General features: G+C 40.1%; 6 protein-coding genes across 13 annotated transcripts in view; 2 read left to right on the top strand and 4 right to left on the bottom strand.

Annotated features, from left to right (window-relative positions):
• LOC110177726 (tRNA pseudouridine(38/39) synthase) overlaps window positions 1-1,041 on the top strand; it is a 42,933-nt gene extending 41,892 nt beyond the window's left edge. Inside the window, exon 5 of the mRNA XM_086827018.1 lies at window positions 244-1,041. The gene's annotated coding sequence lies outside the window, so the exon portion shown is untranslated. The remainder of the gene's footprint in view (window positions 1-243) is intronic.
• The window catches only part of a (arc), a 50,369-nt gene extending 39,319 nt beyond the window's left edge, over window positions 1-11,050 (bottom strand). For 2 of the 8 annotated variants that reach the window (XM_086827009.1, XM_020944569.2), the window contains exons 1-2: window positions 10,874-11,045; window positions 9,659-9,982 (exon numbers count right to left, since the gene is read on the bottom strand). The gene's annotated coding sequence lies outside the window, so the exon portion shown is untranslated. Of the gene's footprint in view, window positions 1-9,658; window positions 9,983-10,736 lie in introns of all 8 variants that reach the window. The other 6 variants (XM_086827008.1, XM_020944567.2, XM_086827013.1 and 3 more) reach the window with 5 other exon arrangements.
• gom (gomdanji) lies at window positions 5,879-7,669 on the bottom strand. The gene is made up of 3 exons (XM_020944582.2): window positions 7,094-7,669; window positions 6,658-6,948; window positions 5,879-6,598 (listed from the first exon to the last, which is right to left on the bottom strand). The coding sequence occupies exons 1-3, from the start codon at window positions 7,137-7,139 to the stop codon at window positions 6,042-6,044; spliced, it is 894 nt and encodes a 297-aa protein (XP_020800241.1). The 5' UTR covers window positions 7,140-7,669; the 3' UTR covers window positions 5,879-6,041.
• Window positions 8,073-9,051, bottom strand: LOC110177731 (ribonuclease kappa-B). The gene has a single exon (XM_020944583.2). It carries the CDS (start codon window positions 8,435-8,437, stop codon window positions 8,126-8,128), a length of 312 nt encoding a protein of 103 aa, XP_020800242.1. The 5' UTR covers window positions 8,438-9,051; the 3' UTR covers window positions 8,073-8,125.
• Window positions 11,051-18,025: 6,975 nt separating the features above from the next.
• On the top strand, window positions 18,026-19,304 carry LOC110177813 (uncharacterized). The gene is made up of 3 exons (XM_020944703.2): window positions 18,026-18,247; window positions 18,346-18,717; window positions 18,786-19,304. The coding sequence occupies exons 1-3, from the start codon at window positions 18,236-18,238 to the stop codon at window positions 19,020-19,022; spliced, it is 621 nt and encodes a 206-aa protein (XP_020800362.2). The 5' UTR covers window positions 18,026-18,235; the 3' UTR covers window positions 19,023-19,304.
• Window positions 19,202-22,065, bottom strand: NtR (neuronal acetylcholine receptor subunit NtR). Its single transcript, XM_020944704.2, has 8 exons — window positions 21,619-22,065; window positions 20,992-21,123; window positions 20,777-20,929; window positions 20,512-20,699; window positions 19,912-20,449; window positions 19,702-19,842; window positions 19,483-19,649; window positions 19,202-19,421 (listed from the first exon to the last, which is right to left on the bottom strand). The coding sequence occupies exons 1-8, from the start codon at window positions 21,932-21,934 to the stop codon at window positions 19,299-19,301; spliced, it is 1,758 nt and encodes a 585-aa protein (XP_020800363.2). The 5' UTR covers window positions 21,935-22,065; the 3' UTR covers window positions 19,202-19,298.
• Between the last annotated feature and the right edge of the window lie 14 nt (window positions 22,066-22,079).

Below are 22,079 nucleotides of genomic sequence, written 5' to 3'. Positions count from 1 at the left end.
AGAACCCAAAAGCACTTTTAAAACTCAATTAAAATTCCAGTGATTGATATTCTAGTGAAACTATGTATTTTAATTAAATACTTAACTAAGTAAGAAAAAATCTACTAATGGTTTTGAGTAATTTAGTCAAAAGAACCTTTAAGGTGTGATTAATTAAAAGAACTTACTACTAAATACCTTATTTATGTATTTAAGCTATTATTTTTGTAAGTTTCCTTGCTACTTCCTTCTGTTTGAAAACAGGGAAAAGGTGTCTTGCCAATTGGCCAAACTCATATTAAACGACAAGAGCGACTTTCGACGGAAACCATTAAAGGAAATGACCGGAGCCCAAGCCGCCTTCACCTTCTGCCAGGTGCTAAAAAATAACTGCAAAATCACCAACAAAACCGTCAACAAAATCACCAACAAAACCGTCAAGAAAAACAGCCTCAAACTACTTGCTCCGCCGCGAAGGCCGAGGAAAAGTGTCGCCAACTGTCGTTTCACGTAGATTGTGTCTGGTTCGACACGTTTGCAATGAAACAACTGACCGAAAGTTCACACGCTTTTTATGGTGGCCACATTAACGTGGCCAACAAATGTTGCCAAACGTTTCTTGAGTTTAAGACTCGCATTCAGCAGATCATCATCATCATCAGTAACGAAGAAACAAAATACAAAAAACCATCAGAAGCAGCAGGCGGCAATTAAAATGAGCGCGAAAGTAAAACGTTTTACAGTTAACAAAAGAAAATATAAGAAAAGTTGCACTGCGAAAAAAATCACTAGGGCGCAATTTAAAAGAAAGAAAGAAAAAAGGAAGGTAACTTTGGGACACCGAAAATTCTATACCCATAAAGGAAAAATTCATCATAACTAAGCCAAAAATTCATATATTTTAATTCGGAAAGCGTTCCTATGCTGGTTTTTATCAGTTTGATAAAACTGCATACTCAAATTAACATTTAAAGAGATTTCATTTTTTTCCTATTTTTGGCAATTTTAATGATGTAACCCCTTATAAAATTTTTAAATTTTCGGACATTTTGAAAAAAAAAATAGATTTTGGCCGGAGACGGCTCAATCGACTCGGCTGATCATGCTGATCAAGAATATATATGGTTTATAAGGTCGGAAATGATTCCTTTACTGCGTTTCAAGCTCTTGATTGATGTTATAATACTTACAAGGTTGAAGGTTTAAGAAATTGTTAATTTATTAATGTTTACGGAATTATATTTAAATATAAGATTCTTTTTAATTTTAAATATTTAACATTTACCCATTTATAGATATATATTCCTTCCAGTGCACTTGCAACAGATTTCGTCTTCTTCAGAAAGCAAAACCCAACAACAAATTGCTTATTTAAAAGTCATCAACAAATGGTTTTTATTGCGCTCATTATCTGGCTCTCTCACTTTTTTGTTTATTTTTTTTGCTTTCGCTGGTTTTTTTTTGAGAAAAGAAAACAATTTTCGTGCTGCATTTAGCAAATGCCAAAATTAAGCGAAAATTGATACGTTTTTCGGTTCATAATCATAATCATAATCATGCGAATTGCGGTCCAATTAAATGCAAATCAGATCGTAAAGGCCGCGTGCCCTGGTCGCAGCCTCAATTAATCTCCGCCGAGAGAGATGAAATATTGAGCAGTGTCTCAGGGCCTTAATTACTTTATTACCAGGGAATGAAAAATAATTTTAAAAATGTTTTTATATAAAGAAACAGGATCGGAGAAGGCGGCGGCCTTAGCGGTACTTTGGCTCAAGGGGCCGGTAAGGAAAAAAATAAAATTAACCAAAAGACAAATCGCTTACGCCCTCTCTTCTTGCATGTTTGGGATTCTTGCCATTTCGGGAGGCCGACATAACAATTTAGTGTAACGATATCCCCAAAAGATACAGCATATATGTATGTACGAACATAAATATGGGCGAGATATATGGCCATGAAAAATAATTTAATTTATAACAAAGCTCAGAGCCAAGACAGGGATATGGACAGTGGTTCTTTAAGGCTTGAAAAGGAGTCAAGAAGATATTTTAGAAAATGTAAGACTGCAATATTTCTGCTAAAATTTAGAACACAACAAATCATTTCAAATTGACTTTTAAATTCCTTAAAACCCTATTTAAGTAAAGAATTTCATTGCATTCTCTACTACACTTACCCTTCATTATTCTTTATAATAAACCTTAGAAAACCTCTATATGTCCACCTGCAATCTTAAATTACTTGAAATTCAGTTGATCCCCCCACAAATGTAATTCCCATAAAATCTGGAACCACTGTCTCTTGTTTCAATACGAAATTTGACGTTGACCACACAGCAAATAAGTCGAAGCTGTTGGCCAGAAAGAAGGCTGAAACCGGAGGCCACACAGAAGAGGCGTAGCCAAAGCCCCGAAACGAAGAATTAATATTAAAAGCTCTTTTCTCCTGAGCCGCAGCTGTCAGGCATACAGATTGAACACTGTACATGGGGGTACAGTGAACACAGAAGGCGGCAATGAAAAATTAATTAAAAAAGCAAGCAAGCAAGAAAGTAACTAGAGAAATGGCTCATTACAATGATTACAAATATGAATACGAGTGAGTCAGGCTACGTGAGGAGAATACATTATATGTTATGTGGTAGAGAATAGAGGGAATCAAGAGAATCGAGTGAATCTATAGAACAAGTCCACAAATTGATTTGTGCGGAGAGTGGAGCGTGCAGAATTGACCCACTGTGTGTCTGAGAATGCTATGGAGAATTGGTATAACTGCGCTTCGGTCGGCTAACTGTGGCAAGACCTCAATCCAGATACAAAACGCCGCTTGGCACGCTCGCATTTCTACTCGGTTCTCGATTGTCAGTTCTCAATTCTCCCCCAGCTTCGATTACTAGCTTTTTTGTATTAGTTCTTTGTTTTATTTAAAGACAAAATGGTTAATTAACTTGTTGGTTAATTGGTTTAATTACCGAAACTTTAATAAAGTGAGAGTTCAAATTAGTTTGAAGGGGGAAAGTTTCCCCAAAGGCCCATAGTAACCTTACTACAGGCTATGTTATTCTGATGGATTTTAAGCGTTCTTAAATCTAGCAGATATATATTTTTATAAAATTGAAAGGTTCCATAAAAAATATACTGGGGAAACCCATCACAAAAAAAAAACGGGGAAACACCTCTTTTAAAATACATAATAAAAAACACGAAAAAGAAAGAACGTACCAAGATTAAAGAGCCATCAAGAATATACTCAGATTTATATGATTCATTTATGATGACTGTTATTCTGGAAGACATAAATCATCTCAGAGTATGCTCCATTTTATGATTATTCAGAGACTGCAAGGCATAAATCCCCCAAAATCCAGTAAACAGAAAGGAAGTCCAGAATTATTAGATAACACGAACCAAGCACACCTTTGCTTCTAAAGATGTAAAACCTTATCAAAGTACCCGAAAAAACAAAACAAGCCACCGATGCAAATATTTACATGAAGACTACGATAAGACACGATCTAGAAATGGTTGTAAACTGGGTTGTAAAACCGATATTTGCTGAGATAATAAACACATAAAAAAAAAGAAAGAAAACTTCTGTAGTTTTGGAGTTGGTTTTTTTTCGGGAATTTCACGGCATTGTGCTCTAGATACTGTGGAAGTTTTTAAGATACTTCTTTTTTTCAGAGGGGATTTAAGCCGCTGATGGTGCTGCATTCATCCCATTTCCATGGGCAACGCCCCTGCCCGTAAGCTTTCAACTCTCCGCAGCTCCGTAAAATGTGTTGCAACTGGGTAAATGCAGCTACTTTTACTTTAGACCAATCTCTTTTCCTTATTTTTGTAAACTCTGCTTGCATAAGATACTCGTACCAGTCTCGACTGCTGCTGCATAGAGCCATACACGCCCCAAAAAAAAAGATATATATATATATATAGCACCAAAAACCGGTGACACTCCACCCGCCTCCGCAGCTCTCCTTTTTGGGTCCACTCTCCGCCACCACGGACTAGACTTGGGTCCACTCCAAGATGCTGCCGCGCTAATTCAAACAAATTGCAGCATAAATGCATTATAAAAGCGGCAGAGGAGCAGCATCGGGCGACACAGTGTGACAGTAATAATGTCACTCGCGCAGTATGGATATGGATATGGATCTGGATGGGGGGATATACCCATATATACACCCATATAGGTGGAATAGAGCACACCGAAGCGTGAATGTGAATGTGAATGCCAGTGATAAATTAGCCAGCTTCAGCGGTTCGACGATGTGTGGGCAAGGCCACAGTGGTCAGCGGTGACAGAAATATGGATAATTATCTAACAAGACGTAACATCTTCTATTAAATATTATATTGGATTATTTGATTATAATATCAAATAGGAGAGTTTACATGTTTATAGAATTTATTTGGAATTAATTTTCTTATGCAGTTTAAATAGTTTAAGAAAGAAAGGAAGCTAACTTCGGAGAACCGAAATTCGTATACCCTTGAAGAGAAGATCCATCATAGCTCAGTTAAAAATGCATTAAATTTCAATCGGAAAGCGTTCCTATGTTAGTTTTTAATTGGTTAATAAAAAATTTATTTTGGCCGGACATACCTAGATGGACTCGGCTTTTAATGCTGATCAAGAATATATATGATTTATAGGGTCGGAAATGACTACTTCATAGCGTAAAAAGCTTCTGACTAAAATTGTGATACGCTGCAAGGGTATTTAACGCAGACAATCTTTTACAACATTTTCGAACAAATTCTCTGTATAATGTATCTCAAATGTGATTAGTAAATGGTATGACCTTAAAAGCTTCAATATCTTAAAGTAAATAATAGAATATACTTTCAATCTAAGCATATTCTTTTGTGAATTCAAGGTTGTTTATAGTGTATAAAGTAACAAATAAATATATCCGAAAAAAACACACCATTACAACCATGACGATGCAATGAAAATGTGCCCTGGGTTAACCCCACTGTTTTTCAGTTCACCTTCCATCTGGGGGTCAATGAACCCCACTGAACTATAGTTTTCCTCGCCTCGGTCTGCACTAATTGATTGTTCTACTCCATTTGATAAGCTCTTCTCTCCTCACCGCTCCCTCCTCTCCACCAAAATAGAGCGAGGGGCAATTGCTCATTTGTGGCACATGGTAATGGTTAATTTGCTCGCCACATGCGACCCACTGTGCTGCATTGCTGCAAGTTGCGGTGGCAGACAAGCAAGTGTTTTGTGGCAATGTTGCTGCAGCTAATTTGATTAATGATAAGCCGGACTTAACTGACGACGATTGTGATTCATTATGTGCGCACAAGGCAGGCACACTTAGCAGAGATCTGTGGATCTATCGGTAGCGAATTTTCATTAAATAGATTAGGGGGAAATGCATACGTTACATATATATATTCTGAGCGATCCGAGTGGAATCAAAGAGGCAGCATTATTTTATTAGAGCGAGCAGAACAACAAGTGGCCATTGTAATTGAAGGCCCAATTGAAAAGTTCCCCTGTGCTGGTGTATCTACGAGATACAATTTCGCTGGCACTGCCTTTGATTATATGCAATGAGCCATTTCCTCCACGAAGTGAGGTCTCTAAGTGCATGCTATATGTTCTCCAAACTGGAGTCTAGAATCTGGCTTCTGACTGAATGAAAAACCAAACCGAAAGCCAGGTGGAAATGGCCTCATGTGGCCAGTTAAGTAGTTAATAAGGTAGCTATTTTCGCAAATGTATTATTAGCTTCACTTTTCCTATATAGGTTAGGGAGGGGCTCTGAAATGGGCACAGCTTTTCCCATAATTAATTTAAGGAAATGAAGGCTTTGCAGGACTAGTTTTTACACTTGTTTTAATAACTATTAAAGGGGAATTTAATGAGTTAATAAAATGATATGTTTTTCTCTATTTTTTAGTGCTTTTTTGTTCAGCAGCAGCAATTTATGTTCATTTATTAAAACATTACGAGTTTTTGAAGTGATTTTTGGTAAAACTTCTTTGAGAATTTGTGTCTTTGATGGAGATGATTAGGAAGTGATAGTAAATTATAGAGAGGAGCCTCTAGCCCGACAGGGCCTTCCTAGCCTTCTCCTTTTCCTTTTCGATCTTCTCCTTCTCCTTTTGTGCCTCCTTTTCGGCCTTCTCGCGCTCCTTGCGTGCCTTTTGGCGAAGCTTTTCACGCTCAGCCTCCTCCTTCTCCAGCTGGGCCTCCTTCTCGCGGTGCTTCTTCTCCCGCTCCTTGTCACGCTCGGCCTTGACCTTGGCCTTCTCCTTGCGTATCTGGTCGCGCTCCTTCTGCTGCTCCTCGAGACGCTTTATTTCGTCCTTCTCCCATATCTCGAAGGACTCTCGCTCGGCGGCCAGGCGCTGGAGCTCGTCCAGCTCTTCATTCGTGATGCCCTCCTCCATGTCGCGCTGCATCAGATCCACCTCCCGCTCCATGGCCTCCTTGGCATGACGACGACGAATCGCAAGCTCTCGGGCCTCGATGGCATCCTGGTGCCGCTCCTGACGAGCCTCTTTCTCCTCGCGACGCCGCTCTTCCTCCATCTCAAAGTCCTCCATCTCGTCCTCATTGTAAGGATATTCAGGTATGGTCCAGTTAAGGCCGAGAATGCCTGCGATCAGGGGTGTAAATCGCGACGCTAACAAATATATTATTTGTAACAAATTCTACCTGAAGATATGGCCATTCCCCAGCTTCCAAAGGCAGCCAGAGCGCCCGAAATCAGGATGAGGTTATACCGACTGTTCTTGGCATACCAGGCCCTCATGAAGTCGCCCTCGGGCTTGGGACAATCACAGAAGGTAGCATGCTTTCCGCCGCTAGGAAAAGTTCCCGGCTTAGGCTTTTTCTCACCAACGGGACACCTGGGCGGCGGTGGGGGCGTGGCCCTGGTGGCCGTGGGTGTCTTGGCCGTCATTAGCTGTTTGCCAGTATTGTGGATCAGCATGCGGCTAAAACGCACTGCGGGTGGGGGGGCTTTTTAATTGAACAATTCAGAACCTAAGCTGGATTTATGTTTGTGCAGTGTAGTCTTAACAAATTGCTATTCTTCTTTGGTGTTTTAAATATTTCTTTAATATGTAATTTAACCTTGTCTTTAACTCACATCCCTTTTGAAACTGCTGTGTGGCGGCTGCTAGAAATCTGGACATGGCGGTCTGACTCCTTGTAGCGCTTTTCTTGCTTTAATTTTTCAGTATTCCTCGGGGGAAACCGTTTGCAAACTTGATAAAAAGAAGGCTTTCCTTTGCCAAGTGTTTATTGTTTGATAAAATAGAAAATTTTTATGCAAGCGGCCAACTTAAAAATCACAATTCGTTGTGAAACTCAAGTGTTGCTGAGTTAAGCCAAAAGTTTAGTTACCTACAAATCTAAAATATGACAAAGAAATCAAATAATTGATTACCTAAAAAACTAAGAAGTATTCCAATTAAAAATATAAGATTTCTACATAAGAAGGTTCTGCGTTTTCCTTGAAATATTACACGTAATTCAGAACATTTTCCATGTAAATCAGATCATGGATTTTCGGATCTTTTGAGACAGTTTTTAGTGAACTTGCAGACTGCACTTGATGGTGATAACTAGAGAGATACACAAAATGCAGTGCTTACAACTAGGGGGAACATGTACGATAATTTACAGAACGGTTTTCGTGTTCGTACAACACCAAAAAAAAAAAAGAAAAGCTCGATAAGAACCCACTGAAGAGACCCCTTAGAAGAACAGAACCCACACCCCATTAGCATGTTTCAGAAAGAAAGAGAATTTCACGGAAATTTATGGGGCACCGCTGACGGAGAAGAGGAGAAACAAGCACACCTCGTCTTTGGGGAAAGGTAGAAAAAGGTGTCACGTGCGGCGGGGACAGACTTGTCAAAAATCGTAGCTGGTCGAGACGAATGCATAATGCCGCCGAGGCACAGTTGGTAAATGATAAAGAAGCTAAGGCTAATCGCAGAATGCGGTCAACAAACTTGTTCTCGGTCTTGTTCTGGGCCTTGCCTCGATCTGGTTTAACAAGTGGGAGTTGCTCGGGAGTGGGTGCTGCTGCTGCTGCTGGTGCGATCCAAATGCAATTGAAGTAATGAGAAATATTAGAAATTTTTTATTCAACCAATCGGCTTTGACATCGACATCAGCGCTGTTGTTTTCTCTTCTTGTACAGGCGCTTCCTCCGCTTGTTGTCCCTATGGAAGACAATCGCCGAGATGACCACAAAGAGCAGGTAAACGATTCCGGTGACGTAGCAGCGCATGGCCACCTTGGAGTACGCCTCGTCGGCAAGCTCTTTGAACTCATCCGGACCCGCAAAGCTTCCGGGCAGTGGCAGGTCACCCACAAGGACCAGCGAGTGGATCGAGAAGCAGACGCCCAGGACAACCAGCATGAGGAAGGCCCAGGTGCTCATAAATAGGCAGAAGAGTGAGCACCTTCTCCCACAGACCATTTTTTTCAGTCAGTCTCAGTCATTTGGATCGGGCCAACGTTTTCTCTGACAGTGTACGCGCTCGCCACTGTGACCGCAACAGGTGCCGAGTTCAAAGCCGACACACAGGTGAACAAAATAAAATAGTAAAATAAAATTGGAAAAATAGAAAAACGAGTCCGCTATATGGACAACCTTGTGCGATTCCAGCGGCATTAGATCTGAGCGGTTTTTGGTTTATGGTTTGAGTTCGGTTCAGGTGCCACTGCCTCTCGCTTTCGGTTGCGGTTGAATATATATATATATACATTGGTCTAGAGGTTTATTCAACTCGATCTGTCCCGATCTGACGGACAGGTGACAGAGCTTTTGCTATATATAGGAGAGTACTTGCAGACAGAATTTATTTTAAAGAGGCTTAAGAGAATAGCAAGTAAATTAATTAAAATTCACAAGCTTCACTTTTATATTTTACCATCATACCCTTGCAGTGTTCAAATTTCAGTCAAAAGCTTAAAATTCAGTGTAGGAATTATTTCCGACAGTATAAGTCATATTAATTCTTGATCAGCATTAGCGTCCGAATCGGTCTGGCCAACTCCGGCCAAAATCTATTTTTATTTAAAAATTTTCGAAAATTTCAAAATTTTATAAGGGGTTACATCATTAAAATTGCCAACAATTGTCAAAAAATCGACTCTCTTTATATGTTAAATTGGGCATGCAGTTTTGTTAAACTGATAAAAACTAGCATAGAAACGCTTTCCGAATTGAAATAAAACCGTTTTTGGACAATTTATGGATTTTTTTAAACTTTGATTGGGCGAAAAACTTGTATAAAAATGTACATAAATATTGACTCAAAGAACGGTATTCTAGTTTTAGTCAGAAGCTTATTACGCTATGAACGAATCATTTCCGACCCTATAAATCATATATATTCTTGATCAGCACGATAAGCCGACACATAAAATTGAGATTTGTAAAGATTTGTAGTATTTAAATCTTAAAATAAGATACCATGTAATAAATTTAAAAAGACCTGTTCCCATGATATTATCAACTATTTATAGAAGATCTAGTAATATTTTCTGGAGATGTATGTATATAGGACACCCCAAGAAGCTGATTCATAAAAGGGCACGGGCTCTTTCCGATTTAGATTCCTCGCATGATTCACCCAAAAGATATTGCCTTAAAAATAGCCAACCAAATAATTTAGCAACAATTAGCAAAACTTACCTCGAATCGTCTGCGTTCTCTCCTCAAGAAATTAATAAAATCAGCACACGAGCAAAATATATATTTAATTTTTGCCGCAGTAGCAAAAACGTAGAAGAAGCAGCTACAGAAGAATCCACAAATAAAGTTTTTACCAGTTTCGAGAAAATCCGTTACAAAACATCAAGTTGTTGTGAAAATTCGTAAGTCGTTTTCACAGTTGCTGAACTTTTTGTATTTGTTTGTTTTGTTTTTTAATTTTTTTGCACTTCGTTTGTTGGCTTTTAAGGGTTTTATTCATTTGCTTTCATTATTTCTTTCGTTTGGTGATTTTTTTATAGATTTCTAAAAAATCAGAGAGAGGAGAATTGATTTTATTAAAATGAGAAACACGCTATTACGTTTTTATTATCTAAAAATTAACAAGTTTTTTGGTACCATGAATGTTCGATATCTATTCTCATTTGTGGAAACCTATTTTAATACAAAATAGTAAAAAGTTTGAACTAATATTTTGCTTACAAACAGTAAATAAATATAATTTCTTTTATTATATACCATAATTGAACATTTTAAATATAACAAATTGATTTTCGTGAAAATGTGGCAATCTGAGCCCAGTAGCCCTCAACTCTAATTGAGTAAATTGAGTAAATATTCGTATGTTTCTTTTTTTGTAACTTTAGCTGCGGATTTCGTTAGGCTTAAGCCCCCTCTGGAAAAATATGGGGGTCAAGTCCATTAAGACTAAAGCTTAAACCCGATCTCACCCAGCGCAAAGACCTTGATATTAGGGCGTTTTAAAAGCCCAGTGAACTTGATTAAATTACTCGTATTACAATTCAATCAATTCCCCCTCTCTTTTTCACTCTCTCGTATGGTTTTACAGTTATTTTTTATTTGCCTTGCACATTCCTTCTTGCAAACGCACAAACACAGTTGTTTTTCTTTCCTTTTCGATAATCAGTGCGAGCGGGGAGAATAACAAATAAAGAAACTGCTTAGTTTGGAATTTCGCTTGAACTTGCCACTACTATATTTATTACACTTTATTCGCTTCAATTCGTTTGCATTTCTCATTTATACAATTTCCACTCACTGATAAGCCCGAAGCTTCACATTTTTCGGTCAGTTTCAACACTTGTTTCTTTCTCCTCTTTGCCGTTCCTCTTTCTATTGCGGTTCTTGCTCTGGTTATGGAACTGTACATTTAATAAAAACTCTAATAGCACGCACTCACAATACGATAAACACACTTTTAGTTGGACAGATATTTAAAACGGACGCGGCACATTGAAAACAAATCAAAATAGGTTTATATTATTTATATTTCTTCGAATATTTAACAAACACCTTTTCAGTTTTCCGACTCCGACACGAACGACACAGCAAAAAACAAAATTTGAGCGCGAGTACCGGTGCGCTTCAGCTTATATAGTCGACGCTTACAGTGGGACGAAGAGAGAAAAAGAGCGGCTGCACTGCTGAGAGCTGTGTAGCCAAGTAACTTTTAGTTACGATTATGTAGTATAATAATACAGTATCGTAAGTATTCTAGAGTGGCATAAATACATTATATAGCTTTCAAAGCAAAGATCTGGCCGAACATGATTTGTTAACATAATTACAGCTGAGTGAAAATCTGTTTGGTCTCCGACAAAGTGCCCCACTGTGCTTTGCTTGGGTGTTTGGCTTGCTCTCTCTCTCTCTGAGCGCAACAAGTGTGGCTCTCTACCTCTCTCTGGGTTACTGAAGTTATGTTGCTTACTCTTGAGTAGACTCAAAGCGCTATCGAGGGCTTAAAGAATTGAGTGGAAGAGTAAACGAGTGATAATTGTAAACGAATATTGATAAAATATAATTTTTAAGTTAAATAGCCAATTTATTAGAACTTTAATTGTAACGATAAGACAATTTATATGTGATAATAATTATTGTTTTGGGTATTATATATTTTTCAATAATTTACTGGGCGTTAGTTACTTCAATATTCGATCTGAAAACCCTGCAGCTTGCTCTTAATTATAATGCAATTAAAGTACCTGCTAAATGGAGTGCATTATGAATACTCTTAATAATCAGATTGGACAACCTATACGTCGGGGAAAGTGGTTTTAATCGAGGCTCCCACTCCCACTCTTACTTATTTGGGTCGCTTAATGTCAGAGTTGAAAGGACTTCTCTGAAGGACAACTACCGACCACCGGAAAAGCCGCCCACCGGAAAAACCGCCCACCGGAAAACGTTGAAGCACCGCTACCCACCTGTTCGGTAGCTTGGTCATTCCTAAATGCAGTCCATGTGGCATTCAAAATTCGTGTAAAGGCCAAAGTGCAGATGGAAATGTGTGTCTTTTTTCACTCTTATCACCCAATGTCAGATGCAGTCAGTTTCTTTGGCAGCATTTTCATATTATGTTATAGAATGGGGAAAATTTAAACTTTCCATACCAATACTACAATTTATATTTAATTCTTTTTCAAGTGTAACTAATATTTCTAATATTCTTTTTCATATTCAGATTGTTTCCATTTGGCCAACACTTTCGTTAGTTAACGCTCCAAACTTCCCACTCGTTGGCCAATTAAAGCACAACTTTTATGGCAAATTAATCGCTCTGAGCTGAGAGCTATTTAGACCTTATTAAAAGCAGATCTTTGGGGCGATTCTGACTGCTTCTGAATTGGCCAAATCCGCTTAATAGTTGGCCGTATAAGGTCGGGGTAGCGATCGATGTGGGATCGATCTAACTATTGATTACCCAAAACGATGACTTTGGCATCGCGGATTTCCGCTCCCAAGCTACTAGAGTTTCCCCCTGTTGGATCTCCATTAGAGCCACTGACCACTGATGAGAAGAAGGTCATCCGACACCGCCGAAAGGATGACAAGGGTTTGCTGCTGCCGATTAGCATGTTAAAGGCGGCTGCTTAGGGCCTATAATTAAGCGACATAAACTTGGGTATTAGGCGCTAAATAAACAAAAAAAAAATAATAATAAGAAAGGGGAAAACAAAACCCTACAAAAAAAAATACACGAGAAGTTAAGTTATCGAGTGGAAGTGGGAGGTGCGCCTCTTCTCGATTTGCATAACTGTTCGTTTTGGGCCCAGAAGTCGGGGGCCATGGGTTTGGACCCTGGTTATGGGTATTGGTATAGGGCGGGGTATTGGCTGCGGCATTCGAAACAGAACGGAGGCAAACACACACACACACACACATAGACACCGGCATTTACCTGGGCACTGCACCTGTCCACATAAGCGACACCAGCAACGGACCACGTTGGGCTTTCATTTGCTGCTAGGAAAGAGTAAACAGCGCGCGTCGCTTCTTTGCCACCCAAAAAAAAAATACACTATAAAATAAGGGAAAGGTGTGTGAGTAAGTATTTATTAATATAATATTTATTACCACATTTATCTATGAATTAACCCATATTAAATAACACAAAATACAGAAAAAGTAAGAAAGGTTTAAATATTCCATTCGAGAGGAACCAAAAAAATTATGTATCAAACAATTATATTTGGAATTCCCTATTCAAACAATTTATACCTTGATATTTCTTAAAAGAATTTAATTAATTATTCTTAAACAAAAAATTATAGGGTATTAAAACTTTGCTTCACTTCACGCCGACTTCACTTTCTTCGTTCTTATACGTTTTTTTTTTTTGTAAAACACAAAAGAATTTCCATCAATACTGTCAATAGTGCTGCTACAACAACAACAACATTAACATTAACACTGCACTAACAACAGCAATAACAACAAAAGCAATAGCAACGACACTCCTTTTGGCTTTTACCAGTTTACCTTCTGCGCTGCGTTGTGCGTTCTGAGTTCTTCGCTCTTCTTCAGAGAGAGAGACTTGGCCAAGACGAATTATGGCCATTAAAGCTGCTTGGGGTTTTAAGTTATTAGGCAACTTGAATTTCAAACTGCACTTGACAAGCGCACAACGCACAAAGTAAATAAAAACCAGAGAATAAAAGTAAAAGAATCATGAATGTGCCGCCTTTGACACCTAAGCCATCGAGTTTGTTTAATTAAATAAATAAGAATTTGAGCTTTAGAGTTCAGTAGAGCTTTTAGAGATTTTAAATAAAGAAAACTGTAGAATTTAGTTTCCTAAATTTATTTCGATTTCCTTTTCAATCCCTGTTAAAAGAAAAGGGAGAAAGCGTTTGTAAAATAGGATTTTTAAGGTCAGTGGTCAGTCAGGTACAACCACCTTCCCACTCGGGCACCTGTTGGATTCCAAGGGATGACCGCAATTTAACCCCTTCAAATCGTTGGTAACCCCATCGACATACGTCAATGTATACTATGGGATTGTGTGCATTTATCATACGTCATTAACTCCAGTGACTTTGATCTAATTTTAATCGAATCCGAGAGTCTCTGGGTCTTTTTTTATTGATTGGGGTGAAGCGATGCGTTTTCCATGGAAATAAGGAGGGAAAATCAATACCAGAGGGGTTAATGGTTATGTATCATGGGTATTAAATTGATGAATATATTAGGGAACTTATTTTATTTAAAAATTCAACCTATTTGTTTGCATTAAAAACTCAAGATAAGCAGAGAGTTATAAATAGATGTCATGGTAATTAATGGTTTAGCAAACTAAACTAATTGTATACATATGTATATATTGATGTTTTAAGTTTTGAAATATTTAACTTAACTTTGTTAAGTAAATTAATAAAGCAAGCTTAGTACTACTTATAATAATAATAATAATTGTTAAGACCATTTACAATATTTTTGATGTTGAAAAACTGTTAACAAAAATATTCAAGCACTCGTTTTCAGTTATTCCGTTTTAATTTATTAAGAAGATTTTTTATGGCTTTAAAATATTTTTTACAGTTTTATTAATAAGTTAAAATGACAAAGCGACACCTAGTGTTGACATAAAGTAAGCAATGTTTCCCAAAATAACATACAGAAGGCGCCACCAAGGCAAGCTTGGCTCTTAACTTGGAAAAACGAATCAAAGCTTTCCTCATAAAAACTCGCTTGAATTAAATCCATAAAAAATAAAATTAAATAGGGAAATTTTTGAATTAAATTTAGGTTCACTAAATTGTAAATACTCCATTAATCAAAGTTTTGGCTTATATAAAAATCAAAAGCTTATAGAAACTGCCATCCAGAAACCCACTTCAACTTGGCCCATTACCAAGGCAATAAACGTTTCACAATCGACCACGATCACTGCTCGATGCAGTTGTCATCCCATAAACTAACCACTTACCACCAAAAATCCTGTTGGGGGACAAAATACAAACAAAAAGGCGAGAAAAATGCGAGTGGAAACTGTCATTGGTTCGCTTTTAAATGGGGAATTGCCAAATGCAAAATGGCTTCAGGTCTGCACAGAAAGAAATTAAAGCTTAGAATATTATAAAGTGAAATACTATTAATTTCTCTATTAGTTCTATATTTAATATTCCACAAAGTAAATAATAAAGGCCCCAAGAAGTACAAGAAACGTCGATAAAAATACCAATTCCTAATCTCTAGCATCGAATTTACTTCTAGTGTCCACCTAAATCTCCCTCCCAGTGCTCACGTCACACTTTGTAGGCTCCAAGATTTTTTACGGGACGGAAAATCAAATCCATTTCCATGTCCACCACGATTCATTCATTAAATTTCAGGCAAGGCGTCATAAATGCCACACAGTTTTCAGTTTGTTTTTCCTTTCGGCTCGTTGATTTTGTCGTTTGTTTTTCTGATTTAATTAAGCCTGCGTTTTGCCATTTTGCAACTGTTTTTTATTTGGTTGTTTTTTTTTGTTTTGTTTGTATTTTTTGTCTAGGCATTTGCAAGTCAAATGTGGCGGCGTTAATTAATTGAATTGAATCGACAAAAATAACGCATACGCCGCGTGCAACGCGAAGAATTCTGCGCTTGAGCGTTGCGCGTTTCGCTGGGCATTGGCCATTCGAATTGGGCAATCGATTGGTTCTATGGCCAAGTGGCTAATTAGGCCCCGTCATCCAAAATCCACGGCATTTTGCACCCATTTTGGAGCGCACGCCCGTCCAGCCAAGCCAAAAGCGTCGATATGTCTACCAGAGACCTGGCCAAAAGGGGGGAGACACAGAGATCAGTGATCGATCAGCCTTAAATCGGCATTTAGTCTTTGGCAATTTGGCATTCGAGTTTGCCACCCTTCCACGCCATCTGGAAAATTGCTTTCCACTACGGAAAAATGTGGGGCAGTGGCTGCTGGTTAATTTTTATACCCTTGCAGGGTATTATAATTTCAGTCAGAAGTTTGCAACGCAGTGAAGGAGGCACCTCCGACCATATAAAGTATATATATTCTTGATCAGGATCAACAGCCGAGTCGATCTAGCCATGTCCGTCTGTCCGTCTGTCCGTCTGTCCGTCTGTCCTTCTGTCCGTCTGTCCGTCTGTCCGTCTGTCCGTCTGTCCGTCTGTCCGTTTCTACGCAAACTAGTCTCTCAGTTTTGAAGCTATCTGAATGAAACTTTGTAGTTAGCCTTCTATATACTCTCACTCGTATATATGTCGAAACGGGCCGGATCGGACGACTATATCATATAGCTGCCATAGAAATGATCGGATAATTTTTACAAAAAAAATTATAACAATTTCAGTTTTCAACAGAATTTGATAAAATTTAAGATATAGCCATTTTACTATACTCTACAATTTTGAATAAAATTTAATGAAAATCGGACAACTATATCATATAGCTCCCATAGGAACAATCAAGAAATTAAGACAATTAAAAATTATAACATTTTCAGTTTTCAACAGATTTTCTTCAAATTTGAGGTATAACCATTTTATATCAGTCTTAAATTTTGTGTAAAATTTTATGAAAATCGGACTACTATATTATATAGGTGCCATACAAACGATCGTTAGATGTGGAGAAAAATGCACATCTGTGACTGTAAAACTGCAAATATAATATGTAAAGGTGAATGAAATGAAAGCAGGTATTACTTCATTGTTTTTTAACACAAATAAATATAATTTATATTGTTGGGATTCTAAGTCATAGAAGTTCTATCTGCAAGGGTATATAAACTTCGGCGTGCCAAAGTTAGCTTCCTTTCTTGTTTATTTATAAAGCGACTCGCACAATGATCTGTCCGCATCGAATTGGACATGGAACACTTGTTTGGCTCAGGCTGAGGCCAGGCACTGCCAACAATTGCCGAGCTATTGACTTAATATTTGCTAATAGATTTCCCATAAATCACATTCCATTGGCGTGATTTATATGCATGATCTGAGCCGAGACTCTGCTGTCTCCACGAGTGTGTATTTTCGTGTATATTTCGTGTGTTTCTTCTGAGAGATGTTGCCCTGGCGTTTCTCGGACACTCTCGAGAGGAAACTTCAGCCGGTTGAAGTGCCAAACTGCCAAGTTGCATGCCCCAAACTCAGGGTATTATTATGAATTGTTTGAACATTTTTTTATAGTATAAGATTTAACCCTTTGAGGTTCGCGAGGGAAAGTGAAAAGGATGTATATAGTAAGGAAAACTACATACTTTTTATCGACAAAAAGAATAAACTTTTTTACAAGATAACCCCTTTAAATATTTGATAAGTTTATGGACTCCCCTCTCAAGCCCAGGGGGTTAATCATGGCGGCAATAAAAAAAATCCCACGAGCTGCCAGATGCTCGATCGCATCGCCTCCAAAGTGAGGCAGTGGAACTGGGGCTGGGATGTGGATATAGACACTCCCCCCTCGCATTTACTATGAGTTATAGTAAGTGTCCTCGAGACGAGACGGCGTGGCTACGATTGCAACTCCATCTCGGCGCTCGGCGATCGCCGTCTCCAGTCTGAAATCGCCCATCAAATATGGTCAAATGTGGCACGCAGCGGCATTTGAGGCACGATAAAAAGATAAATCTCGCCTAGATATTTGGCAAGCGTCGTCCGTCCATTATGCAATTTGGGGAGAATTTCCCAGCAACACCGAAAATTGATTTTGGAGAATTCTAGCGAAAATTACAACAAGAATTGCATAGAGAACAATTAGACGACATTCTCCAATGGCTAATTAAGTTGTTAGAGCAAGGCTGGATGCCTTTGGGGGGTGTGGCATCCAAAATTGGCCAGCTCTAATCAGTGAATTCAATTAGCTGGCGCGGCTTTCCAATCGCAGGTTTCCCCCGAGATGGGAAATGCCGCCTTTCCTGCGACTCCTTTGCCGGCAAGTGGTCTGCCTTCAGAGATTGCAGCTCCAAGCTCCTAAGCTCCTAAGCTCCCAGCTCCCCGATCGCGTTGCGTCATCCACTCTCGACGAGAATTGCAGTTTCACTTCGGCACAGTCGAGATACTTCACAAATTGGTGCTGCTTTGGCCCCCTTTTGTTGACTGCTGCTCACTCTGCTGACTGTTTGTCCGACGACGACGCTCAGATCGAAATCTAGTCAAGATCTGTCCACTGTCCACTGTCCGACCGCTGGAGGAGTGCGTCTCGTGGTTGTGGCAGTATAAAAGTAACGCAACGCACGCAATCCACTTACAGTCGCTATTCTCCCGCCAAGCCAAGTGATTCGAGATCCCGACGATCCAAAAGCTGCCATGAAACTGCTGGTGAGTTGATGCAAGGACGAAGTCACCTAGTAGAAGGAGCTAAGGACTCTACACATTTGGATTCCTAGCTAAAAGGATACATCTCTATCCTCCCTTAGATCCTCACCACTCTGCTGGCTGTGGCCCAAGCCGCTCCTGGTCTCCTGGACTATGGCCTGGGGCACACGGCGCCAGCCATCAGCTATGGCCATGCTCCTGCCATCACCTATGCGGCTGCTGCTCCCGTCATCAAGTCCTATGCCGCTCCAGCCATCAGCTATGCCCATGCCGCTCCAGCCATCAGCTATGCTGCGCCTGCTCCAGTGATCAAGTCCTATGCCGCTCCAGCCATCAGCTATGCCCATGCGGCTCCTGCCATTAGCTATGCTGCTCCCACGGTGGTCAAGTCATATGCGGCGCCTGTGGCGGTGGCTGCTCCAGTGGTCAAGGCAGTGGCAGCTCCGGCCACCAGCTACTCCCATTTCAGCTCGGTAAGAGGAGGGATTGCAGTCAGGATCATAGAGGTAGTTTGATCATTTATATACATTTCCCTGTTTAGGTTGTCTCCCATGCCACGCCCATCATCAAGTCCTATGCTGCACCCATTGCCGTCAAGTCATACGCCGCTCCGGCCATCAGCTATGCTGCTCCTGCGCTGGTCAAGTCCTATGCCGCTCCAGCTATTAGCTATGCCGCTCCCGCGGTGGTCAAGTCCTATGCTGCTCCGGCCATCAGCTATGCAGCTCCCTCCCTGAGCTACCATGGCTACGATGACCACGGCTATGGCTATCACTAAGCCTGCGTTTGATACCAAAACCGCTCCAAGTCAGTCCAAGTTACAAGTCCCGGATCCGGAGCGGGTGGAGCATAGAGAGAGTTCTGTAGAGTTGCAGCAGCCGAAGCACGTTCACCTTTAGTATTTTTCAACCACTTTCCCAAGTCCAGTAGTCACTCACATCCTACCAGGATCTGTTCTAGCTCTGTTTACTTCTTATTTATTTAAGAAAAACCATAAAAAAAACAATTAATTATTCTTTCAAAGGCAAACACAATAAAGGAAAAATTGTATTTTTCACAAGCCACTCGTTATATTCACGACGGCGAAGATGACGATGACTACAAAGGAACTCAGGTTGTTCAAGATCTTGGCCAGATGAGGCCAGGGTTTCTCCTGGATGTCGCAGAAGTCATTGGCCTAAGGGATATATAATATTTAAGATTATATTTTGTAGAAATTGAGTATGAACTAAACTCACATCGGCGAGTCTTAGGCCAAGGATACAGCGCAGGATATTGCAGTTGATCACGGCTGCTAGGCAGTCAGGAGCCTTGGCTCTCGGCGGAAACAATTCCAGCCACAGCAAGCAAATGTGAAGGATATAGCAGTAGCTGGTGGTTATCATGACCACCTTGTAGGCGGACACTGAGAGAAAATATTATATTTAATAATTAAGAGAACTAGTTTTGTGGCTTACTTATGGGCGGAACATAATGTGGAGAGGCATGACGCGTCAAATACATCATTCCCCAGGCGGTGATCAACAGGGCAAGGAGAATCAAAGCACTTCTTCGTGAAGAACGCAGGACGAAGGACAAGATCAGAAATATCTGGCAGGCTGAAAGAGACAATAACGGATTATAATTTAACTAAAAATATAAAATAAAGCAGGTTAAATATCTCTTACCAATCAGCGGCACATAGAACACGGTCATGTAGAAACTGCTATTTCTCTGAATGGTAAACTCAATGGCCACATCTCCGGCCATTGTCTGGAGCGTGCTCTTCTGGGTATATCTATTCACCGAATCATTGCCCACTTGGACCACGGATATGTCGAGAAATGTCCAGCCGGACGGTGTGTTCACATGCTCATTGGGTGCCACGGGGCTGTGCTTTTGATCGTAGATTAGTGCCAGATTTACCTGGTTGTCACCTTTCTGGCCGATTAGACCCAGTTCGATGTCGCATGTCACACGCTCCTTGGGCCAGTTGCGTGCACTGTCCACACACCAGCTGGTGAGCTGCAGGTTATTCACATACAGAGTGACATTGCCGTTCGAAAAGACACGCAGTTCATAGGATCGCAACACCTCGTCCATGGAGTCCAGGGCACCGTTAAGGACACGCATGTGCGGTGTCCATACTTGCAAGTCCCGATGCTCAAAGGATTCCAGATATCCATAGTCGGCGGGATTCCAGCGCAGGCGATCGTCCTGCCAATGCTATTGAAGGAAAATCTGGGAATTAATATATATATCTTTCATATATATATTATTCTCGTTACCATCATGAAGTGCATTCGCGTGCGAAGCAGGGAATTGGTCATTTCATAGGCCAGCGAACGGGCTTGGAAGTGGAAAGGCAAAGAGCTTAGATTGGATGGCAAGCTGGCATTCTCTGCCTGTAGATTTATTTGGGCCAGGAGTTTCTGCTCCACCGTTGGCGCCTTTACATCAGCGGATATTTCCTTGTCTGAAAAATATCAGGGTTTTTGAAAACTTTCTTTTCTGAGTTTTTTTTTTTAAGACTCATTTGATATTAAGCCTTACCAAATCCATCAAAACCGCAATCGTAGAACCATCTGGCCGTATTTGTGCCAAAGGAACTGAAACTGATGTAGTTAATGGTTAGTGCAGAGGCATCGATGAACTGCAGCAGAGGCTCCTTCTTGAAGCCGGGAATGTAAACAAACAGCTCGGCATCTGCGGACGAGAGAGATATGGTTAAAACATTTTGGAATAGTCAGATAAATCCCGAGACTCACTCTGCGTCTGGACAATCTCAATTGGCGTTGGCTCGTATAGAGATAGCAAGTTCCGATCTTGATTCGTGGACACGCGCCTTACTCCCATGGCGGTGCGGATAGCGGAAAATGTATTTCCGCCGGCTCCTATCACTGCAAAGCAAAGGGTGAGCCATATCAAAACGAGGCCCCTATGGTAAAGTCAGGGGTGTCCCAGTAACCTCCTCCCAATGAAGGTTTCTTTGTTATCTCAAATGAAACAGAAGCTATTAAAAATGTACTTTGTTCGGAGTTAAATTCAAATTATGAAGACAACAAAACACATAAGTACTTTATAGATCATAACTATAAATATATGTTAGGTAAAACTTTAATTAGAGAAAATTGTTATGTTGCCAGCTGAAACTAAATCCAGCGTGTTACTCTGAAAAGTTTCATATCTTTCAAGACATGTTTTATACGCTGTTTATCTTTATCTCTAAATGTCAAGTTCATACAAAGTATGTAGCAATTCCAAATGAATGTCAAAAGCTCTGGGAAAGTCCGAGAATTTAAAGGCTTCTTCTCTTTTCTCTAGAAGACTTCTTAATAAGCTTTAAAAAATAACTTTTTACCTGATACTACCTATCCTTCTCGTATACTACCTACCGATCTCATACACCCGATCGTTCGGTCTGACGTGGTTCGTCACCGAGAGCAGGATGTGGGCATCCATGGTGGTCAGAACGTAGAACTTCAGATGTAGTCTCTCCCCGGCCTTTGCCTTGTTGTTGTCCAGGGAGTGAACCATGAAGAAGTCTCTGTAGGCATAGCCCGCATCTCGGATCGAGTAGCTCTCGCAGGAGTCCAGTTGGGCAAAGCTCACGTTGTACTTGCAATGGGCAATCGGCGGTGCCAGGCACAGGCAGCTGTAGAAAGCCAGTGCCACGGAGCACTTGATAAGCCAGGAACTGTTGTGACACATTGTGCTCGTCCGGCTTCGTTGATTTCTTGTTGCGCGGCCAGAATTGTACTAACCCGCGAGCGCGAAAAGTGACTTTTAAAATGACGAGCTGCTCTCGGATGGCAGTTATCGATTGATTATAAGTGAAGTGTTACCCTATTGGCGC

Source organism: Drosophila serrata, unplaced genomic scaffold, assembly GCF_035046125.1.
Source record: "Drosophila serrata isolate PLE 108 unplaced genomic scaffold, ASM3504612v1 contig_165, whole genome shotgun sequence".
Classification (NCBI taxonomy): domain Eukaryota; kingdom Metazoa; phylum Arthropoda; class Insecta; order Diptera; family Drosophilidae; genus Drosophila; species Drosophila serrata.
Note: the sequence above shows the minus strand (reverse complement) of the source record. Positions and strands in the feature narration are given on the sequence as shown.